Here is a 25,229-nt window from a genome sequence, read left to right on the forward strand (position 1 = left end):
ACATTGTCAGTTCATTATCAACATAAAATAGTCAGCCTAACAGTTACACAGCTCAGTTTAAATAGTGAGTAATAGCCTACAATTCGTGAGCTCCGCCGCTGTGGTGTTTCCAAGCTCATTTTTGCGCATTCAACAGGGAGCGCGCAGCTCTTAAAGGGGTCACACTATATTCCTAATTTGTTGTGGAGTGAGGGGAACTAAAATAACATATAGCTATGTTTGTTAGGGCAACAAACGATTATTTTAATCATCGATTAATCTAACGATTATTAGAACGATTAATCGACTAATCATCGATTAGTGACATTGGTGACTAATCAGTAAATTTTGAATGATTATTCAGCTTTTTCAATTAGTTAAAACATTGAGTTGTACATATTCTAACTATAATATATAAAAAAGAAAATCACTTCAGCTTTTGAAATGGTTGTTTTAATGAACTTTCAGCCAAGTTCAAATCACACACAAATGCTCTCTGAGCATTGTTTAAATATTCTGTTCGCTTTCAATTGAAAAAATAAATAATAATAAACAAAAATTAGCTGCATTACAGACAACAACAAAAAAATAGATGTTTGAATGTAAATATCTCTTGGCAGCTTAATTTGTAAAACAATAATAGGCCCACTGCTTTTCTTAGAACTGAAACAGAAAAAGAGGACATTTACTTCAGGACACAAAGAATGCTAAAAAAAATATTAATCTGCAAATGACATTGCAGACAAAATTACATAATATTAATATCTTACATGACAATTGAGCTGACAGATTCTCATTCACCTTTTAATTGACAATATGAAAAAGTAACTGACATGATATTCTTCCTAACATCGCCTTTTGTAATTCTTCATGCATATGGAACAAAATACAGGCAAGTGATGAGACTATAATACCTAATAGTGTTATAATAATAAAAACAGTCCTGACTCCAAGCTCGATCAAACTTTATTCTATGCTAAATAAATCATCACATTACTGTAATTATATTATTATTGTTAATATTATTACAATTATTAGTAGTATTGCATTCTCTAATAAAGAGATTTACCGCTAGTTAGTTAGTTAGTTGTTTCCTGTTTAAGTCCTCCAACATGCACGTTGTGCTCCCGTGAAAAGTTTGGCCTTGCACGTCTCAATCAGCTCTAGTTCACTGATCAGGACACGAGTCAATGGGCTGATCCCTGATCAGTGTCCTGACTACTGACCCAGGAGCTGATTGAGACGCAGCCTTAAGGCCTTTGCACACTGAGTCCGAAATTCGCATGCAAAATTTTCGCACATCAAAAAATAAATTCGACCTCACATTTTGTCAATCACGCTTGCACACTGCCTCCGAAACTTTCGTCCGTCAAAAAAAAAACGGAACAGGTTCGATTTTCTGCGTTTTTCGCATCCGTTTTTCCCATCTACAGCTGATGCCCAAACTAAAACTGCTGGCAATGGTGGTGAATGAATCGCTAGTGCTCCTCAGACACCTACAGTTATATATACAAATATTATTGTATAAAAAATACTACAATATCACAGCTACAATTATAGCACACCAACTCCCTGTAAACCGTGTGTGTGTGCGCGCACGCGCGCGGATCCTAGACATACTGCCAGTCTCTGTTCAGGATTGGAGATTGGTGGTCTTCTTTTTAATATGTGGCTCCAGTATCGCTAGCAAAGCATCAAACTGAGCCACTGACATTCAACTTTGATTCAGTCTGGATAATCCCGCAGCTTCTTGATAAGGAGGTGGAAGACGGCATTTTGTGTTGTTTTGCGGTTTTTTTCGTAACGCATTCATTAATACGCATCGGACTCAGTGTGCAAGGTCTCTGTGCTTGACAAATTTTTCGGATCACGAATACAAAAAAACACATGCGAAAATTTCGGACTCAGTGTGCAAAGGCCTTTAGTTTGAAGTTTTGTGAAACTTTCCCACATCTTGCTAGCTCAGATTTGTTTGCACTCCGTCATTCGCGCTGTTTTCTTCTACCGCAACATTAGTAAGGGCTGCATTACACTCTAGCGCTACAGCGCCATATCGGTCAAATCTCCATATTGCAGGCCCTTACATTAGGTCACATGAGATCAAACGACTACTCGACAACAAAGATATTTGTCGACAATTTTTTTATTGTCGACAATGTCGACTAATCGTTTCAGCCCTAATGTTTGTAGAGTTTATAATGTTAGAACATTTCGCTTTATTTACCGGTATTATTTCTGAATGCAATCAAATGCGACTTACCTGTTTTTTTTTCAATCAAACGATTAATTGGTTAAAATCCTTGTTGGTTAACCAGTTAATTAGCATCCAATATATAGGCCTAGCTATCAAATTACCGCAAAATCAACTTTGCGTTGCGAATGCATTAATAATCAAAAGCGATTGTGTGGAAAAGTGCTGAGCTGAATTTTTGTGCCATCTATTGGTTTAATGGAGAATAGAGTCAAATGGGCCAATGGTTGTTGCCTATATATGGGCCGTGACAAAGAAAAAAAATAGCGTCGCTCTTAAAAAAGTTTGAAAACCACTGCTTTCAATGCTCAAGCTCGTTACAGCAGGATGGATTCTGATTGGCTGTCAATGTTTTTATCATTCATCAGCTGGATAAAATCGTGATTCCAACGATATTCTTTCTCTGTGCCGTTATCGTTATAGCTGTGGTGTGAACTCAGCTATTCTTTAATATTGAGAACGATATATCTTATTGTTATTTTTTTAATAACCATGTCTGAAAGACCTCATATGATGGGCTAAGTTTAGACTATGATGCACATAACTGACTAGTCCATAAATGAATCCAGTTTTTCTATAAGGACGCACACATACATTGGACCTGTCTTGCAATTTTATCAAGCTTGATATTGAAAAAGCAATTTTAATGCGATTAAATGCTATGCTTCGGTAGCTTTGCTTAACCATCATTTGTCCTTTATAAAGCTTCTGCCAGTCTTCATTTAACAATTTTAATTAAATCAGAATCTACACACGAACGTTTCAGTCGGATTTCAGATGAAGTCAAGCATTAAACCTTTAATCGGTGCGCCAGTGTACACAGCATTATTTACACATTAGCTAATCCTGTTCATAATCCCTCCCATTCCCCCTTGATAACAACCGAAGAGAATAAACAGAATCTTAATTAAAATCAGATACAGGAGCACTTCTCAAACAAGAAAACGCATCTCTCACCTTTCTGTCTGAAGAGATCTTTCAGTAAAAGTCTGTCAGTCAAGCAATTCATTTCTTTTGAGATCGAGCATTAAAGGGTTAGTTCTGCCAAAAATCTCTCAAAGACTTGCTTCTGTTAGCCAAACACAATCTGAGTTATATTTAAAAGTATCCAGGCTCTTCCAAGCTTTATAATGAGAGGGAATGGTACCTTAGATTTTGAAGCCCAAAAAAGTGTATCCATCCATCATAAAAGTAATCCATATTAGTGTTGTCAAAAGTACAGACCAAGTCGGTACTGAAATTAAAAAAATGTGACGCTTTGAGCGCTTTTGAGCTGGAATCATAAACACATCTGATTGAAGTGCTCACATGCTCATCAAATATGTCTGTGATTGGCTACAATGATCAACGCTAGGCCTGTCGCAATAATCAATATATTGTAGGGCTGTCAAAAGATTAATCGCGATTAATCGCATCCAAAAATAAAAGTTTGTGTTTACATAATATATGTGTGTGTACTCTGTTAATTATTATTTATATAGCCCTATTCGTTTGAATCACGAGAAGCGTCTACTCTCAACTAAGCTTACGCTACGCCTACATCTTACGTCATGCGTCGGGTCAGAGGTCACTCCGATTGTGTTTGGCTGAAAGAAGAAAGTCATATACACCTAGGATGGCTTTAAAGGAACACGCTGACTTTTTGGGACTTTATCTTATTCACCGTATCCCCCAGAGTTAGATAAGTCCATACACACCATTCTCATCTCCGTGCCATAACTCTGACACACACACCGCTAGCCTAGCTTAGCACAAAGACTGGAGGTGAATGGCTCCAGCTAGCCTAGCTTAGCACAAAGACTGGAGGTGAATGGCTCCAACTAGCCTAGCTAGTTGTTCTGGGTCGATATGGCAGGAACTATACTCTCATTCCTGCGTAATAATCAAGAGCTGTGAGCCGCCCCATGAGTGCAGCGGCGCAATGATATTACACAGCGCCTGAAAATAGGCTAACTTCCGTCAACATAACCAACGTGACAACCTGCTCACACAGAGAGCGCTGGGGACTATTTTTTCACACATTATTTTGTCACTTATTGAGCAGTAGGCTAGCTGGAGCATTCACCTCCAGTCTTTGTGCTAAGCTAGGCTAGCTGGAGCCATTTACCTCCAGTCTTTGTGCTAAGCTAGGCTAGCTGGAGCCATTTACCTCCAGTCTTTGTGCTAAGCTAGGCTAGCTGGAGCCATTTACCTCCAGTCTTTGTGCTAAGCTAGGCTAGCTGGAGCCATTCACCTCCAGTCTTTGTGCTAAGCTAGGCTAGCGGTGTGTGCGTCAGACAGAGTTATGGCACGGAGATGAGAATGGTGTGTGTGGACTTATCTAACTCTGTGGGATGCGGTGAATAAGCTAAAGTCCCAAAAAGTCGGTGTGTTCCTTTAAGGGCGAGTAAATTATGGGATAATTTTTTGGGTGAACTAACCCTTTAAAGACGCATCTTATCAGCCATTTTCAAAAAGCATGTGCTATGTTTAAAATACATTTGTAGTGTTTTAGATTTGTAACATCATGCTAGCTCTGCTACAGATGTTTGTACAGTTACGGTTGTGGGTTCCACAGGTCCTGGCGGACGCCGTTTCGCGTTTAGTTGTGGAAAAGTTCAGCGAGCTGACAGACAACTTCACGTCTCCACATGCGCGGCGGAAAGTCCTCGCAGGTGTTGTCATGACAACCGGTAAGCACGATGCACACTTCTGATTGGACCGTCGATCTAGGAACTTGTTCTCTAAATCAGTTCGATGATTTCCTCAGGTACGGATGTGAAGGATGCACAGGTGATTTGTGTCACCACGGGAACCAAGTGTATAAACGGAGAGTATATGAGCGATCGAGGACTAGCTCTCAACGACTGCCATGCTGAGATCATCGCACGCCGTTCCTTACTCAGATTCCTGTACAGTCAGCTGGAATACTTCCTCAGGTGACACACACACACATCTCTTACATCTGATAAAATACTACTATTATGTATTTTTATTAATTAACTAATTAAAGGGTTAGTTCACCCAAAAATGAAAATTCTGTCATTAATTACTCACCCTCATGTCGTTCGACACCCGTCAGACCTCCGTTCATCTTCAGACACAAATGAAGATATTTTAGTGTAAAGCTGATGCTGAGAAAGGCTTCAGATAGGCCTCCATTGGCATTAAGTACATTCACACTCACAAGACCCATAAAAGGCTCTTAAAACATCGTTACAAAGTCCATCTCACCACAGTGACTCTACAATAATTTTCGGATGCGACGACAATAGTTTTTGTGCGCAAAAAAAAATCAAAATAACACCTTTATCCAACTTGTTCTTGTCTTCCGTGTGCCTCCACGACGCATGCGCGAGAATATGACGCAGATCTGATGTCTCTATGAAACATTAATGACGTTACAATACAGTATAACTGAACGCTCCCAATTTCCACATTTATTAGACTTTAAAAAAACAACTTTTAATTTAAGTGAACTTAAAACTATCTTTACATAACCCCATTATAATAAATGTTATTTTTACCTGTTTCTTCCCTGTTAGACATATACATAAATGTAATAGTTATCAAACACCTTTCTTAACTGCATAAATAATAAATGAAATGTAGATTAATCATCATTAAAGCTACACTTTTCTCTGTTGCCGTTGTTCTGTGATGAACATTAATGACATCATCATCAGTGCTCCTGTCACTTTAAGAACGGCCGCTGACGAACATGACATCTCATCTCTTCACAACTCTTTAAGTTCATTTAAGACGTTATTTAACTCATTTAAGGCGTTATTTAACTCATTTACGACGTTATTTAACTCATTTAAGACCCTAATATTAGAATACTCAAAATTCTCTGTGTTGTTGTTATTGTTTGTTCAAGAGCAAAAGAGAACTCGATGTGAGCAGGAGACTGACGTGTGTGTGTGTGTGTGTGTGTGTGTGTGTGTGTGTGTGTGTGTGTGTGTGTGTGTGTGTGTGTGTGTGTGTGTGTGTGTGTGTGTGTGTGTGTGTCAGAGTGTCCCTCGATTAGCTGACATGAGACACAGCCACACACACACACACACACACACACACACACACACACACACACACAGACAGGACACTTACACACACACACACACACACACACACACAGGACAGCGCGTTCTCTTGTGTCTTGTCGCGCTTGGAAGCATTTACATGAATAAGAGCGTGATGATCATGTAACGCTCGGCAAAAATGGATATAAAAACGGACGCTGCGTTATTTGCGTTAAATATTTTTAATGCGTTAAGCTGAAAAAATTAATCGCCCGTGTTAACGCGTTTATTCGCCCAGCCCTAATTTTTATTCATACTAAATTAATGTTTTATAAGTAAATAAAAGTGTATGTATTGTATGTGTATGTACAGTATATATGGGTCAATGACAAATAAGAAATTTTTTATTTTTTTTTTAAAACTAATTTTAAGCAAAAGAGTTTTAAAATGCATTTTTATGTCCAAAAAATGTATGGTGTTGATTCATATTGGTTTTACAGCTTAAGACGGTATTAATTCATTATTAAACAAAATGTCTGATTTTACCACCCAGAAAATGTCAGGTGGTGCGACCCTATATTAGGGATGGGAATTTTTGTCAATTTCTCATTTCGATCATCGATAGGTCTCAAAAACGAGTACTCGAGTAATTGGGGGCGGGGCTTGTGTGGAGGGCGGGGCGTCTCCGTCATGGAGATATGAAACTAATTTAAGAGTGTTACGAAAATTAATGTTGACAAATACAAACATCACATGTCTATGAAAACATGAACATATGACTAGAAAAAATAACTGCTAGATTATGATGCATAAATGGTTATTTTGTTTTTAGATTCTTTTTTTTTTTTTTTTACGTCTCAAATAACGCACTTCAGTTTCACTTTATTTCGCGCTAACCAATTAAACCTCAGTTACCGCCAAAAATGCCGCAATAACCAATCAGACAAATAGACAAATATATTTTTTAAAGTCAGGGCGATCATCGTTTTCATGATCGATCGTCGCGGTCACGTTCGAGTACTCGATCACTGTTGCCCATCCATACTCTATATTCATTTAAAATAATATACATATACAATATACATATGAATTATTATAAAATGCATATCACATGGTTATTTCCCTTTCACTTTTCTATGTATTCCCCATTTAGTCCAATATATAAACGGACACTATTCTATGTGTTCAGAACACAATTTTCCATAATTTTTTATTTGTATACATTATATAATGGCTTACATTTATATTTTTTTACTTCATTTTGCAATTGCAGTGGGAATTGATGCTTTTAAATGTAAATTTGCTGGTCGCACCACCTGACAATACAACTCAAAAAGTCAATTGAACTTCAATTTTTTTTAAAGAGTATCTTATAAAGAAAATATATTGTAGATCAAATATGTGACATGTATTTATTATAATTTTTTTTAGGAAAATAATGAATTCGGACACAAAAAATACATGTCATGTCATTGACCCATATACATTTGCATGTTGTATCATCAGTTTAATGTTAATTTAATGTGTTTAAAATTATAATAGGTAATACATATGTATTAAAAAAAATGATTAGCCGAAAAATAATAACACTAGCCTGTGGATATGGAAATTACTTTTGGTTAAAATCAAGTTTCTCAGATGTTGATTAGCATGAATTGATATAATCAAGTAGACATGACCTTTTATTCACTGTGAAATAAATGACAGATTTGATGAGATGGGTGTCAGGCCAAGGACCTATTTTCAATTATAGACATTTCAAAGCCCTCTTAATGGTCTCTGTTGACATCATAGATCACACAAGTGTGTGTGTGTGTGTGTGTGTGTTTCTCTGTAGCGACAGCACTGAAGAACATGAGAAATCCATATTCAGATGGTGCAGTGAACATGGCTACCGGCTAAAAGACGATATTCAGTTCCATCTGTATATCAGCACCTCGCCCTGTGGAGACGCCAGGATTTTCTCCCCTCATGAGGCTGGTGCCGAAGGTATGTCATTTTTTATGACGGATGGATGGATTTGCACATTTTGTTTTTGTATGACACAATAAAATAAGTAGCCTGGCTCCGCCCTCCTAAGTACTTCCGCTCAATCTTCATTTTCCTTTAGTACTCGGTCTCTATATTCTCTGGGTTTTCTCCAGTCAAATTTTAACCAATCAGTGAACAGAGGGAGTGGCTGAGAGCGATGATGTTAATTAATTCAGTCTATGGTTTGAGATGACATGCGTCACGACTAGTGTTAGACTAGTATATATCGGGCCGAAATTTTATTTTTTACGTGATTTTTTTACGAGATTTTTACGTGTATCGGCCGATACAAGGCTGCTGCGTTCGCCGATATTTTCCCCTGCATTATTTACAGACAGGCGTCCACAGGGCAGCTCTCACCGTCTTCAAACTCTCTCGCTCTCCCTCGCGCATATTAATCAAAATCAACTGAGAATTGACACGATGGTAAAAGGTGGAAAGACTGAAGTTTCACGTGGAGCATTGGGAGATTTTTTCCTGAATTACCGCTGGTGTTGCTCTACAAGAGATTAAGTTCAGTGCACCTACACTCTAAACAATGCTGGGTTAAAAATAACCCAAGTTGGGTTGAAAATGGACTAATCCAGCAATTGACCTATCGGTAAGCCCCGCCTCCCTTAGTTACTGTTGCTAACTCGGACAAACAAACGGAGTTGCTATATCTTACAATGCACAGCTGTCAGTGTGAAAACCTTATCCCAAGATGTTTTTGGATAGCCTGGTTAAAACCAGACCATTCTCAGTAGTAACTGAGTTATGGTCTGGCAAAGCTTCATAGACAAATCATTTCCAAAGGGGCGTCACCAACGGGCGTCGCTCAAATGCCTCTGGGCGCAATTGGATAGACCTGAAACCAATCAGAGCTATGAGGGAGATGACGTATGCAGAGCGACGGAGAAACATCTGACTGGCCGTTTCTCAATATGCGTTCTTGTCTGTACTTGTGTTCTCAAATAGGAAATGTCCCCGGTTTCCATTTCAGAAATCTGGTCACCTTACCTAAACCACATGGTAATGTTTAATATATTATTTTTTTAAATGTAAACGAAAAGAGGCAACGTGTTTTATACTTCGTTTTATTATAAATATATAAGATAATCAATGTAGGCCTAGCTACGCGTTGCCTGAACCACATTCGTGTGGCTATTATTATTATTATGTTTAATTTTTATTTTTTTTATGAAATGAGGCAGTGGTGTTTTATGACATATTTCATACGCGAACTTCTGACTTGCGTCCGTGACTTGCCAAGTTTGACTCCGGAGAACGAACTCCCGAGGACGGGAGGACACTAGTCCGCCTACTATGCTCTTGACAGCATCACTGTATATATTTGTATATGTAGTGCAGGCAATGCATATTATCTTCAATGCATGTTTATAACAAAACGAAATATAAAAAACCCAGCCTCTTTTCGTTTACATTTAAAAAAACACACACACATAATATAGGCTATGATTATCACTGTAATAAATTAAATATGACACAAAACACAACCCAGTCTCTTTTTGTTAAATGTCAGTTTATGTGTGATCATCAATAGCAATTATAAAAGTATAAGTAAAAGGTATAAGAAGCTATACAATAAATAAAGCAATTCAGTCAAAGTCAGCGCTAGGAGACTACAACAGTAAAGTTTAATATCTTAAAAATATAAAGTTATGAAACTTCACTTTGCCCTCAGACAAAACGATCTGTCTAGGAACAAATTATAGATTTGTCGGCGGGCTCAATGAGCGATTGAGCGCCGCTGAACCACTGGAGCTCACAACTAACGGCAGATCAAATTTTAAAAAAGGCGCTCTCTTTATAAATAAACCACAGATTTGAGCTTTAAACAACTACATTCACGCCTGAAAAGGACTTAAAACTATATTTTGTAAAGCATTAACACTACCAGAGGGCTCTCGCTAAGACTCATTCGTTTAGCCACCAAAGGGCCAAGCTGGTTTCAGACATTTGCCGAATCCAGTCGGTAAGACAACGATAACATCTTTTTTTAGATATGAAGGCTTCGAGTGTTGTTCTTTGCTCGGGTTTTAACGAACAGGAAAAGTTTAAATCGCTTTAAACAGATGCGATGGCTGATTCGAACGAGTGATGCTCCACAAATCTTGGTGCCGCGATTTCTAGGGTTTAGAAATGGGCTTGAATGTGCTCTTTGCCAGACTACTTGCAGAGCAAATCTAAATTTGCCGGAAGTTGTCTGGGTTTTCCCAGGCTAGTTTTTGGACACAGATTGTAACGTATATCCCATCTGAATGATGGCCAAACTTAACTGATGGTTTATCAAGTTTATTACATAGTTTTTCACTCAAACAAATCATCTGAGGCGTTCGATGGGAGGGGCTTACCGATAGGTCAATTGGGTTGTTTTAACCCAGCGATTGGGTTGTTTTAAGCAAACATTTAACCTAACCGCTGGGTCAAAACAACCCAATTGCTGGGTTAGTCCATATTCAACCCAACTTGGGTTATTTTTAACCCAGCATTTTTTAGAGTGTAACCATTAAATGACTAGGTTGTAAATAGTTTTAAAATGAAGTATAGTACAGTCAGTGTGCACTTTATTATGCTGCTCGCTTGTTGATACTGCGTGCAATAGTGTAATTATTTTACTTATACTTAAATATTTATTTTCAGAATTTATTTTCACCACTGAACTTCTTGTTCTACCTCACCTGTTTTTACTATTTGTTAAATATAGTTCAATAAATGTTTCTTTTTTAAATTGTACATTTTAAATTGTTATCATCATGATCATTGTGTCATTTTTATGTTGTAAATTGAGGGAGCAAAAGCAGTATCGGCTCCAAATATCGGCTCAAGAAAATCGGCAGCCCGTATCGCTCATCGGCTAAGGCTGATGAAAAAAATCGGTAACGGCACTAAAAAATCCATATCGGTCGATCCCTAGTCACGACCAAACGTTAGCGATTGGTTATGGCAGATCCAATAGTTTTAAACTTCAACAGAGTTCCCGCCTTCAAGGAAGTGAACACTTGTCAATGGAGAGTAGGCCAGACTCTCTGAACAAATGTACGAGAGTCTGGTAGGACCAGGCTATAAAATAAGGTCAGGCTTTTAAAAAGTAGTAAACTAAACTCTATTCTCTTTCATGGCAGACCAGGGTGACCGACATCCAAACCGCAAAGCCCGTGGACAACTGCGAACCAAGATCGAGTCTGGAGAAGGTACGATACCCGTTCGTACGAGTAACACCATTCAGACCTGGGATGGAGTCTTGCAAGGAGAGCGACTGCTAACCATGTCATGTAGCGACAAGATTGCAAGGTAGGATGCCATCAAAAGAGACCTGAAGTAGAATCACATTCACATTTTAAAGGGTTAGTTCACCCAAAAATGAAAATTCTGTCATTAATGACTTCCCCTCATGTTGTTCGACACCCGTCAGACCTCCGTTCATCTTCAGAACACAAATGAAGATATTTTAGTGTAAAGCTGATGCTGAGAAAGGCTTCAGATAGGCCTCCATTGGCATTCAGCACATTTACACTCACAAGACCCATAAAAGGCACTTAAAACATCGTTACAAAGTCCATCTCACCACAGTGACTCTACAATAATTGTACGATGCGACGACAATAGTTTTTGTGTGCGCAAAAAAAATCAAAATAACACCTTTATCCAACTTGTTCTCGACTTCCGTGTGTGTCTCCACGACGCATGCGCGAGAATATGACGCAGATCCGGCGTTCGGGAATCCATGAAATGCACACTTTAGCCCCATTTTGAGAACTACGGCAAGACCTAAAGCACGATCAATGTAGAATTCAACAGCTTAGACACGCGCGTCTTCCTCTGCTCGTAAACAAATCTCTTCTGGGTCATGTGTCCGAACGCCGGATCTGCGTCATATTCTCGCGCATGCGTCGTGGAGACACACACGGAAGACAAGAACAAGTTGGATAAAGGTGTTATTTTGATTTTTTTTTGCGCACAAAAACTATTGTCGTCGCATCGTAAAATTATTGTAGAGTCACTGTGGTGAGATGGACTTTGTAATGATGTTTTTAGTGCCTTTTATGGATCTTGTGAGTGTGAATGTACTGAATGCCAATGGAGGCCTATCTGAAGCCTTTCTCAGCATCAGCTTTACACTAAAATATCTTCATTTGTGTTCTGAAGATGAACGGAGGTCTGACGGGTGTCGAACAACATGAGGGTGAGGAATTAATGACAGCATTTTCATTTTTGGGTGAACTAACCCTTAAATACAAAATTTGTGTTCCAGGGCTCCAGACTGCGACTAAAATTTGAGAGTGCGACCAGTAAATTTGCCTGCGGTCGGTACTGGAGAAATTAAGAAAATACACTTACTATTTATAATTAATAGACGTTATATCTGTCAAATTCTATCTTTGCCAGCCGTTTCTATATGAGATAATATTAAACCATTTGTCCGTGATGCATTTTTGCTATTCGCAATCCAGAGAGAGAGAGAAAGCCTCAGCGAACACAACTCACAGTCAGTTTAATGAGTGACGATGGCCAAGAGAACTACACAAAAGTTTAGTCTGCTTAAACTTTAGGGATGTGCTGTGATATTAAAATACATTTATTTTCGATTTCGGCTTCCAATAATTATAACAAGATGATATGAGGTAAAACTCTTCCTATAGCCGTGTTTGTCGAGCTCATCGTTCCCTTCACAGCTGCGCCGTCATTTCTCCCTAAACCTAAACTTAACGTCAGATTCAGTGATTGTTGTAAACTGCAGTCTCTACTGTTGCTAAACTGCGGGATGTTTGATAATAAACAGCTATTAAATGCACAATAATCCGCGCAAGAGACGCTGTTTCCATGTGTGTTTATGTGTGTGTGCTGCGAAATGGACCGACTTGCACTTCAGACTTTGTGTGCCATCAAATAAACAAATAGCCGGTGTCAAAATGACCGGATTGGAGAGTAGTTACTTTAACAGTTTATATCTTAAATGGGCGTAAATAGTTTGGAGAAATAGGAGAATATGAGATTATTAGTTCTGCATTCGGTCTTAAAGGGGCAGCGTCTAATAAACCTGCTGACGATTGAGCCATTCATTCAAAACAAAGGCAAAGAGAAAATATTCACATCTCTTGAATGAATAACTTTATCTTTTATAAGCATTAATCTATCAATTTATACAGTGAAAACTCTGCAGTGTTATTTTACATTTCATTACTTTATTAGATTTCTTTGTAGGTTTGTTCTTTACTGCAATATTAATGTTAGCAGATCTTCCGAATGCCTGCACACTGGTCAAAATAGATTTTTTATATTTTTGTTCAAACATTGCTGTTTCTTTTGCTATAGATATTTTACTTTTCAGATTATAAAAGCCATGTTAATTATGTTCTTAATTAAGTTTTTTTTTTCTTTTCATTAAAAAAAGAACCGGTAAGAATGCCGTTAAAGTACCGGATCGATAAGCAGTATTGGTAAGAGTAGTAATACCGTTAAAACCTTAACGATACAGATTCCTATTAGTAATACAGTGGACATTAGTAGATTTGGTTAGCATGTTGATTTACGGTGTGCGCCCCTAAAATTTCTGGTTGTGCCCCTAAAATTTTCAGTTGTGCCCCTAGTGAAAAAAGTTAGTCTGGAGCCCTGTGTTCTCAATTGCCTTTCTGAAACCGAAGTGGTGAGTTTTTCTCCTTATTGTGACGTATATCTGATTGAAACGACTTCTCAAACCAGAACAAAATGTAAGGCAGGACTTGATTTTGTTTATGGGGAATATAATAGATGGTTTTGGTTTGCTATTGATGCATATCATCACGTGACCGGTTGCCCTGCCCTCAGAGAGATGTTGCTGCAAGACAGAGGGGAAGTTATTTTGATTAAGCAAGCAGTCCCTCCAGAAAAACGCGATTATGCGATCGCATGATTTAATGCATAATAAGCCAAGGTCTGCATATTTATGCGGGGGCCGCATTTTTTCAAATATGCCGCTCTTTCGCCGCATAAATTACCTATTTCCGTGTGCAAAATATGTGAGGCTAGCATGATTTCATAATCCCCGCATTTTCGTTGCAAAAAAAGTCACATATATTAGCAGAAAGTTGAAAAATGTTCGTTTACTTCACACAAGAGCCGCCATTTCCCACTATTGCCATGGGAACGTTTTGAAGTGACGTAATTACCCGACGCGAACGTCATCGAAAAGCTGCAAACCCCCGTGGAGAAACCATAGATATCGCCATGATGAAGCTCGCACATTCCCATTGGCCAACAAAAATAACAGCAAAAGACCAAAGCAAAGCAGTTTCCCGTGTGTTGACCGATTTCAAAACACAGCATCATGAAGCTTCGAAGTGTTATGAGGCAGTGAGTCGATTCAGCAGTTTGGAGCGTTATGAATCAGTGAGTCGATTCAGCGGTTTGGAGCGTTATGAGTCAGTGAGTCGATTCAGCGGTTTGGAGCGTTATGAATCAGTGAGTCGATTCAGCGGTTTGGAGCGTTATGAGTCAGTGAGTCGATTCAGCGGTTTGGAGCGTTATGAATCAGTGAGTCGATTCAGCGGTTTGGAGCGTTATGAGTCAGTGAGTCGATTCAGCGGTTTAGAGCGTTATGAATCAGTAAGTCGATTCAGCGGTTTGGAGTGTTATGAATCAGTGAGTCGATTCAGCGGTTTGGAGTGTTATGAATCAGTGAGTCGATTCAGCGGTTTGGAGCGTTATGAATCAGTGAGTCGATTCAGTGGTTTGGAGTGTTATGAATCAGCGAGTCGATTCAGCGGTTTGGAGTGTTATGCATCAGCGAGTCGATTCAGCGGTTTGGAGTATTATGAATCAGTGAGTCGATTCAGCGGTTTGGAGTGTTATGAATCAGTGAGTCGATTCAGCGGTTTGGAGCGTTATGAATCAGCGAGTCGATTCAGCGGTTTGGAGTGTTATGAATCAGCGAGTCGATTCAGCGGTTTGGAGTGTTATGAGTCAGTGAGTCGATTCAGCGGTTTGGAGTGTTATGAATCAGTGAGTCGATTCAGCGGTTTGGAGTATTATGAATCAGTGAGTCGATTCAGCGGTTTGGAGCGTTATGAATCAGTGAGTCGATTCAGCGGTTTGGAGTGTTATGAATCAGCGAGTCGATTCAGTGGTTTGGAGTGTTATGCATCAGCGAGTCGATTCAGCGGTTTGGAGTGTTATGAATCAGTGAGTCGATTCAGCGGTTTGGAGTGTTATGAATCAGTGAGTCGATTCAGCGGTTTGGAGCGTTATGAATCAGCGAGTCGATTCAGCGGTTTGGAGTGTTATGAATCAGCGAGTCGATTCAGCGGTTTGGAGTGTTATGAATCAGCGAGTCGATTCAGCGGTTTGGAGCGTTATGAATCAGTGAGTCGATTCAGCGGTTTGGAGCGTTATGAGTCAGTGAGTCGATTCAGCGGTTTGGAGTGTTATGAATCAGCGAGTCGATTCAGCGGTTTGGAGCGTTATGAATCAGTGAGTCGATTCAGCGGTTTGGAGCGTTATGAGTCAGTGAGTCGATTCAGCCGTTTTGGAGTGTTATGAATCAGCGAGTCGATTCAGCGGTTTGGAGTGTTATGAATCAGTGAGTCGATTCAGCGGTTTGGAGTGTTATGAATCAGCGAGTCGATTCAGCGGTTTGGAGCGTTATGAATCAGTGAGTCGATTCAGCGGTTTGGAGCGTTATGAGTCAGTGAGTCGATTCAGCGGTTTGGAGTGTTATGAATCAGCGAGTCGATTCAGCGGTTTGGAGCGTTATGAATCAGTGAGTCGACTCAGCGGTTTGAAGCGTTATGAGTCAGTGAGTCGATTCAGCGGTTTGGAGCGTTATGAATCAGTGAGTCGATTCAGCGGTTTGGAGCGTTATGAGTCAGTGAGTCGATTCAGCGGTTTGGAGCGTTATGAATCAGTGAGTCGATTCAGCGGTTTGGAGCGTTATGAGTCAGTGAGTCGATTCAGCGGTTTGGAGTGTTATGAATCAGTGAGTCGATTCAGCGGTTTGGAGTGTTATGAATCAGTGAGTCGATTCAGCGGTTTGGAGCGTTATGAATCAGTGAGTCGATTCAGCGGTTTGGAGTGTTATGAATCAGCGAGTCGATTCAGCGGTTTGGAGTGTTATGCATCAGCGAGTCGATTCAGCGGTTTGGAGTGTTATGAATCAGTGAGTCGATTCAGCGGTTTGGAGTGTTATGAATCAGTGAGTCGATTCAGCGGTTTGGAGCGTTATGAATCAGCGAGTCGATTCAGCGGTTTGGAGTGTTATGAATCAGCGAGTCGATTCAGCGGTTTGGAGTGTTATGAATCAGCGAGTCGATTCAGCGGTTTGGAGCGTTATGAATCAGTGAGTCGATTCAGCGGTTTGGAGCGTTATGAGTCAGTGAGTCGATTCAGCGGTTTGGAGCGTTATGAGTCAGTGAGTCGATTCAGCGGTTTGGAGTGTTATGAATCAGCGAGTCGATTCAGCGGTTTGGAGCGTTATGAATCAGTGAGTCGATTCAGCGGTTTGGAGCGTTATGAGTCAGTGAGTCGATTCAGCCGTTTTGGAGTGTTATGAATCAGCGAGTCGATTCAGCGGTTTGGAGTGTTATGAATCAGTGAGTCGATTCAGCGGTTTGGAGTGTTATGAATCAGCAAGTCGATTCAGCGGTTTGGAGTGTTATGAATCAGCGAGTCGATTCAGCGGTTTGGAGTGTTATGCATCAGCGAGTCGATTCAGCGGTTTGGAGTGTTATGAATCAGTGAGTCGATTCAGCGGTTTGGAGTGTTATGAATCAGTGAGTCGATTCAGCGGTTTGGAGCGTTATGAATCAGCGAGTCGATTCAGCGGTTTGGAGCGTTATGAATCAGCGAGTCGATTCAGCGGTTTGGAGTGTTATGAATCAGCGAGTCGATTCAGCGGTTTGGAGCGTTATGAATCAGTGAGTCGATTCAGCGGTTTGGAGCGTTATGAGTCAGTGAGTCGATTCAGCGGTTTGGAGCGTTATGAGTCAGTGAGTCGATTCAGCGGTTTGGAGTGTTATGAATCAGCGAGTCGATTCAGCGGTTTGGAGCGTTATGAATCAGTGAGTCGATTCAGCGGTTTGGAGCGTTATGAGTCAGTGAGTCGATTCAGCCGTTTTGGAGCGTTATGAATCAGCGAGTCGATTCAGCGGTTTGGAGCGTTATGAATCAGTGAGTCGATTCAGCGGTTTGGAGCGTTATGAATCAGCGAGTCGATTCAGCGGTTTGGAGCGTTATGAATCAGCGAGTCGATTCAGCGGTTTGAAGCGTTATGAATCAGTGAGTCGATTCAGCGGTTTGGAGCGTTATGAATCAGCGAGTCGATTCAGCGGTTTGGAGCGTTATGAATCAGCGAGTCGATTCAGCGGTTTGGCGCGTTATGAATCAGCGAGTCGATTCAGCGGTTTGGAGCATTATGAATCAGTGAGTCGATTCAGCGGTTTGGAGCGTTATGAATCAGTAAGTCAATTCAGCGGTTTGGAGCGTTATGAATCAGTGAGTCGATTCAGCGGTTTGGAGCGTTATGAATTAGTGAGTCGATTCAGCGGTTTGGAGCGTTATGAATTAGTGAGTCGATTCAGCGGTTTGAAACGTTATGAATCAGTGAGTCGACTCAGCGGTTTGAAGCGTTATGAATCAGTCGATTCAGCGGTTTGAAGCGTTATGAATCAGTGAGTCGATTCAGCGGTTTGGAGCGTTATGAATCAGTAAGTCGATTCAGCGGTTTGGAGCGTTATGAATCAGCGAGTCGATTCAGCGGTTTGGAGCGTTATGAATCAGCGAGTCGATTCAGCGGTTTGGAGCATTATGAATCAGTGAGTCGATTCAGCGGTTTGGAGCGTTATGAATCAGTAAGTCGATTCAGCGGTTTGGAGCGTTATGAATCATTGAGTCGATTCAGCGGTTTGGAGTGTTATGAATCAGTCGATTCAGCGGTTTGAAGCGTTATGAATCAGTCGATTCAGCGGTTTGAAGCGTTATGAATCAGTGAGTCGATTCAGCGGTTTGGAGCGTTATGAATCAGTAAGTCGATTCAGCGGTTTGGAGCGTTATGAATCAGCGAGTCGATTCAGCGGTTTGGAGCGTTATGAATCAGCGAGTCGATTCAGCGGTTTGGAGCATTATGAATCAGTGAGTCGATTCAGCGGTTTGGAGCGTTATGAATCAGTAAGTCGATTCAGCGGTTTGGAGCGTTATGAATCAGTGAGTCGATTCAGCGGTTTGGAGTGTTATGAATCAGTAAGTCGATTCAGCGGTTTGGAGCGTTATGAATCATTGAGTCGATTCAGCGGTTTGGAGCGTTATGAATCAGTGAGTCGATTCAGCGGTTTGGAGCGTTATGAATCAGTGAGTCGATTCAGCGGTTTGGAGCGTTATGAATCAGTGAGTCGATTCAGCGGTTTGGAGCGTTATGAATCAGTAAGTCGATTCAGCGGTTTGGAGCGTTATGAATCATTGAGTCGATTCAGCGGTTTGGAGCGTTATGAATCAGTGAGTCGATTCAGCGGTTTGGAGCGTTATGAATCAGTGAGTCGATTCAGCGGTTTGGAGCGTTATGAATCAGTGAGTCGATTCAGCGGTTTGGAGCGTTATGAATCAGTAAGTCGATTCAGCGGTTTGGAGCGTTATGAATCATTGAGTCGATTCAGCGGTTTGGAGCGTTATGAATCAGTGAGTCGATTCAGCGGTTTGGAGCGTTATGAATTAGTGAGTCGATTCAGCGGTTTGGAGCTTTATGAATTAGTGAGTCGATTCAGCGGTTTGAAATGTTATGAATCAGTGAGTCGACTCAGCGGTTTGAAGCGTTATGAATCAGTCGATTCAGCGGTTTGGATCGCCAAAGTCACGTGATTTCAGCAGTTTGTGGTTTGACACGCGATCCGAATCATGAATCGACTCGCTGATTCATAACCCTTCGAAGCTTCATGATGCCGTGTTTTGAAAACGAAGTCGTTATTTAGGTTTTTTTGCGCACAAAAACTATTCTCGTTGCTTCATTAAGTTATTGTAGAACCACTGTAGTGAGATGGACTTTGTAACGACGTCTTAAGTACCTTTTATGGGTCTACAGGAATTTATTTATTCATTTTTTCAGAAGTTGTAGCATATTTCTTTTATAAAGCTACAGAACTTGTTTGACTCCATGTTTTGTCAATTTGAGCCATGTGTTTATTAAGGTCTTCAATAAAAGAAGATGAGAACTTAAATATTCCCAGCACTTTCTGTGATGTAGTGCTTTTTTTCTATTTTTCATCAAACCGCAGTTTATGCAAGATCCCGCAATTTCATCGCATAAAATTGCATAAATATCCCGCATTTTTTAAGAAAATGTGCCGCATAATCAAGGATTTTTGCCCGCAAGAATCACACAAAAAAGCAGCATTTTTCTAGAAGGACTGAGCAAGGTATTACAACTACAAATGAACATGCATCTTATTATTGGCGCAAGTCTCTTTCGGATTGTACCACAGACACAAAAAACAGATTTTATTCTTCAGTTAATAGTTCTCCAGTTCTACCAAATAAAAGTATGATATGCCTGACAGCACTAAAAAAGAGTTAATAAAAGCGATGTAAACCCTGAACTCAATTCGCTACTGACACACGGACCGATTTCAGACTGGCTGTGGATTCTGTGCACACATTTGCCGCCTGTCAGCGCTTGTGTGAGAATATGAATATGAACATGTGTCTATTTCTAAGCTTATCGCCCTTGAAGGATCAAAAATACACATTATTAAGCCTATGTCCATATTGGCGGTTATGTCGTGTGTAAAAAAGTTATTAGTATTGGATCTGCCCATTACTGTAGGTCTTACTGTGCGTTCACACCAGACGTGACTTGCACGAATAAATCGCGCTATTCGCGTGTAGTTGGACGCTTGAACAGTTTGAGTTTACTCACTTCATTCGCGCGTGAAATTCACTTCACAACAGACACGAATTCGCGTCATGGGAGGGGCTTCTGCCAGCGGCTCATCTCGTTACAAAATGGCTGACTTGATACTTATTCACCTGATATGGCGAATAAGCTCAATTTGCCGGCTTTAGCTAGCTTGTAGTCTCAATAGGGTGAATTCAGTGTGATAGGGACACTTTTTCCAAGTCATCTCAATGGCAAAAAGTGTCCCAGTCACCCTGAAATCACCCTATGTAGAGCTCAAATTGAGCAAGATCCTTTTTGTTCCTGTTTCTATAAAGTACGAAGATTTATCAGGGAATCCACATATGATTTTGTCCTCATTGTTGTCACGACTAGAGCAAGCTTCACGTGTTTCGCGCCCGAAACGCTCAATTCACGCCATGTCATTCACGCGAATCGCGCCACAGAATGTCTATTTGCGTCTTTGCATTGACTTAACATGTAAATCGCTCGTGCTTAACGCTTCATTCGCGTCTGGTGTGAAATCACCATTAAAGTGAAAACAATCTAATATAGTTTATACCCGCTAATGTCTGTGTTGTTCATGTTAAACAAAAAAACAACAGGGGAAAAAAAGAACAGTAGCCTAACTAAACTTAAAGCACTGTTTGTATCTGTATCTTTTTGTTGCATTTATTTGTCCTATTGTCATTTTTTTACAAGTTCTTATTTTATTACTGACCGTTTAGCCTACTTGATTACTTGAGAACTTTTTACTTATATTAAGCAATTGTTTATTACTGTGGTTTACTTGTAAGATTTTGGTCATATTTCCCACCCTAAGCGATCGTGTTATTAAAGCTAGATAGCACACCACTGGACTAGCCTTTTTTTTTGTTATAACAAACAAGATTCATGCATTTTGTTTGTTTTATTGCCATGTGTGACTATTGTGCATCTAACATAATGATATGGTAAATGTGGAATCCTAATTATGGGGAAAAAACATGCACATTTTTCGTAAAATTCTGAAAATTACCACAAAATCATTTTGATCTCACAAAAATCACAAACAATTATATATATAGTGAAATCCTGGTGGGATTGAGCTGTGAGGAAGTGAAAGTTTACTAAAACTTTGTTCAATTTGAATAAATTAATTTGCTTTGCAAGTAATTTTGTGATTGCATTTCCTTTGCACGTGTTTTTATTGCGTGATAAAGGTCTTAAATTTAATTTATAATGGTCTTAAAAAGTCTTAAATTTGACAAATATCCTGATTAAAGATTATGAGGGCACATTAATAAAAATAAAAAAAACAGATGTGCACAGATAAATAATTTATAATAAATAAAATAAAAAAAACAAGGGGAAAAGTTGACATGAAACCAAAGTGTTTGGAGGGGTACGATTAAAAAGGGTATTATGTGAAGTAATGTGCATTGATTCATTTAAAGATCTTATATTATAAATTCCGAATGAAATATGCAATAATTACGGACTTCAGTGGGGGTGTATTTTATTTTACACATCTATTTGATGTTTTAAGCTTAGAACCGTCTGTATCTTTTAGATTTTCATCTTTCTTTGAAGTATATAGACATTTTTTTTCTATGTAAAACATGGCTGAAGCTTCGGTTGATGATTCACATTGAGAAAAAAAGGCGGCTGACATCAGGTGGCCCACTTTTGTGTCGACACCTATCCTTGATTCCTCCCCCCACCTTTAATGAGTCCATCTTGTTAGCATTCTGTCGCCTGCAGAAAGCAGCTGATTGGCTGTCTTCTTGGCTCTGAAACCCCAATCACTTCAGCTCTCTCCAGAGCAGGGGCTCCCTGGAGCAGGGGCATTTGGCCCCTGATTACAACTCTGATTATGGCCTCCAAAAAACAGCCGTCCTGCTGAGGGAAGCCTGCTGCCGCAAACACATCCGCATGCCTCATGTTGGATGCCAAGAATCCCACTCCAGTTAAACGCTATCGTTATCATCCAGCTGTGAGCTAAGGCTTTTCGAGAGCTCGGATCTCATGCGTCACCTTTGGAAAAAAACTCGTTCTAAAGGCCTTGAAGAAATTACGGTGATTGAGATTATAGACTCCAGGTGTTATTTTTTCGATCATTTCAATGGTTCCCGTAAATATGTTTCTTTTTCATTCCTTTGTGGCTTGTTCTTCAACTTAAGTTTCATGCTGTATGTCCAAAGGGTGTGACGCATTTTGTACCGCTTGCAAACGATGACAAAAAAAGTCTTACCTTGTTGACCGTAAGCAGTTTGTTGCCATGGGTGGATTTAGGTCTGAGGTCGCTGTTGTGCAGTCTGGAGTTCCTCAGGGATCAATTTTGGGCCCTTTGCTTTTTAACATTTATATTTTTCCGCTTGGTCAGCTTTTGAGATCTTATGGTCTAAAATTTCATTTTTATGCAGACGATACTCTGATCTACATAAAACCAGGGCTTAAAAACGGAAAAAAATATCAATGGGTTCACTCCGAGCAGAATCGATATTATAGCGTTTCCGTTTTTGCGTTCCTCAATAAACATTACTGTTCCGAAAACGGTTTGATTTGAAAAAATACCGGTTAATAACGTTATTTTAATTTAGCCTATACTTTAAACAAATATGTATAAATAGATTTATTTTCACTCAATAACAATATAACGCATGGTAATTAAACTTGAATATTTATTTCATAACATTTTTAAAACCAGAAATACATGCATTAATTACAAAGCATAAACAGCGGACCTGTTTTAATGGAGCGTTAGACAATCGAAAGTGGCTCTTATGCCGAATTATTTTCAGAAGAGTGATAACATTCTTTGTACATAACTTTTTTTCAACACGACTTGTTTTAAAAATTGCATGAATAAAGAATAAATAAACTGGATAACCATTGCTCTTTTAATGCACCGTCAACTGCTAATTTCAAAGCAAACACTGCGCAACACTGCATCACATGATCAAATTCAGTCCGCTAATAAAGCTTCATCATTTAATGCAATATAACACCATTTAATACGAAGCATCAGCCGTCTATATAGAAAACATTGACCTGTATTGGCAATCTGAAAGACTATAGGAAAAATGTTTGATAGATGCTAGTAGCCTGCTTGGATAGGCTTAAACGGAATCTATAAACTAGCCTAAATCAGACTATTTGAGCTTAAAGTCCGCACTGCTTATTTAAACGTTCGAAAAGAATGTCCTCCAATACCTGCGCTTTCATTGTAGACCTCAGTAGGGAAAGAAATGTACTTGAGGCATGTCAATGCGCGCTCTACACACATCCGTCAACGTCACATGCTGTAGCTACTCTATTCATGATTGGTCACTGCCAAATTAAAATATTAAAGAGAACGATAAAATATCGTTATTAACCGGTTTATGGTCATTTCAAATTTACGTTTCTGTTCAGAACAATTCAAATTGATTTTGATTTCATTTTTGTTCCTCTTAAAATTTCGTTCTTTTCCGGTTTTCGTTTTCGTTCCTTGAACCGGTTCAGAGCCCTGCTTAAAACCTGATGAAATTGTGCCTGTTGATTTTCTTTCTCAATGTATTTCTAAGATAAACGAATGGATGTCTCAAAATTTCCTATGTCTTAACCGAGAGAAGACTGAGATTATGCTCATTGGTTCACCGCACCAACTACGTAATGCTGGGTCGGTTACCCTAGCTGCCGATGGTTTAACTTTTGAGTCCCAATTAAAAATTGAAGAATTTGAGTGCAAATCTAACATTCGAGCCACATGTAAAAAATACAGTTAAAACATCTTTTTTTCATCTTAGAAATATTGCCAGATTACGTCCTATGCTCTCTTTTTCTGTTGCTGAGAGGTTGATGAACACTTTTGTTTTTAGCCGTGTTGATTATTGTAATGCCTTGTTGGCTGGGGTGTCAAAAGCTACCCTAAACAAATTGCAGCTAGTTCAAAATTCAGCTGCTAGAATCCTTTCTAGAACTAGGATGAGAGATCACATGACTCCTGTTTTGGAGTCTTTGCATTGGCTCCCGGTCAAGTTTAGGGTTGATTTTAAAATCTTGATGCTTACTTACAAGGCTTTACATGGGTTGGCACCGCAATATTTGTCTGAGTTTTTAATCTCCTAAACTCCGACGCGTAATCTTCGTCAATCTGAAACTGGTCTTTTAGTTGTTCCAAAAACTCGTCTAAGACTAATGGGTGATAGGGCTTTTTCCTCATCAGCTCCAAAATTATGGAATGGCAAAGCTCAATCCCTTTGCATTTTTAAATCTTGCCTTAAAACGCATTTTTTTAGGGTAGCTTTTTATTGAACGTTTGTATCAATTTTATATAGTTTTTGATATAACATTCTTTTTTTATTCATGTTTCTTTTTTGTTTATTTCTACTTTTGTGTACTATGTTTTGTCTGTTTCTGTAAAGCGCTTTGAGATGTACATTTAAAGGCGCTATAGAAAATAAAGATTTATTATTATTATTATTATTATTATTACTTCACAAGGTTCACACACCTGTATTTTCACTAACATTTCCGGGTTTTCTTTCTGCCTTTGTAGATGGAACGTGATTGGAGTGCAGGGATCTCTTCTGAGTTACTTTACAGAACCCATCTATTTCTCCAGTTTGATTTTGGGAAGTCTGTACCATGCCGACCATCTTTCCAGAGCCATGTACCAGCGCATCGCAGACATGGAAGATCTGCCCCAGCAGTTCAACCTTAACAGACCCCTTCTTAGTGGTAAATCATCTCCAATGAAAGAATGGTTGATTGTAGGGATGCACGATATTATCGACACGACATCGGAATCGGCCGGTAAACGCTTAAAATATAAAATTCGGCATTGGTCGATATGAAAAAATTATGCCGATTATGCCGATAACGTGTTGATATGCGCCTGCAATAACTAACGTGTGCAAGGACTTCTATAGCGATAAGATCACGTCAGCCGTGTGCTCATTCTTCAAGTTAAAACAAGCAAATGCATGGCATGTATGGTGATTTATATTGACAGTTTTTAAATGCTGCCTTGAATTTGTGAATCAACGCAGGATTGCCAGGTTTTCACAACAAAACTAGCCCAAAACAAGCACAATCGCGTCTCCACACTCTCTAGCGCGCGCAGCAGCCTCTACAGCAGCTGAAGCTC

The 25,229-nt window shown here is 39.6% G+C and overlaps 1 protein-coding gene across 3 annotated transcripts in view; it reads left to right on the forward strand.

The window, feature by feature from the left end:
- adarb1a (adenosine deaminase RNA specific B1a) overlaps positions 1-25,229 on the forward strand; it is an 85,300-nt gene that overhangs the window by 53,927 nt on the left and 6,144 nt on the right. For all 3 annotated transcript variants that reach the window (XM_079807555.1, XM_079807554.1, XM_079807556.1), the window contains 5 exons: positions 4,788-4,902; positions 4,980-5,148; positions 8,066-8,217; positions 11,385-11,553; positions 24,639-24,820. In XM_079807555.1, coding sequence (XP_079663681.1) covers positions 4,788-4,902; positions 4,980-5,148; positions 8,066-8,217; positions 11,385-11,553; positions 24,639-24,820 — 787 coding nt within the window. The remainder of the gene's footprint in view (positions 1-4,787; positions 4,903-4,979; positions 5,149-8,065; positions 8,218-11,384; positions 11,554-24,638; positions 24,821-25,229) is intronic.

Source organism: Gobio gobio (assembly GCF_949357685.1).
Source record: "Gobio gobio genome assembly, chromosome: 24".
NCBI classification, from domain to species: Eukaryota; Metazoa; Chordata; class Actinopteri; order Cypriniformes; family Gobionidae; genus Gobio; species Gobio gobio.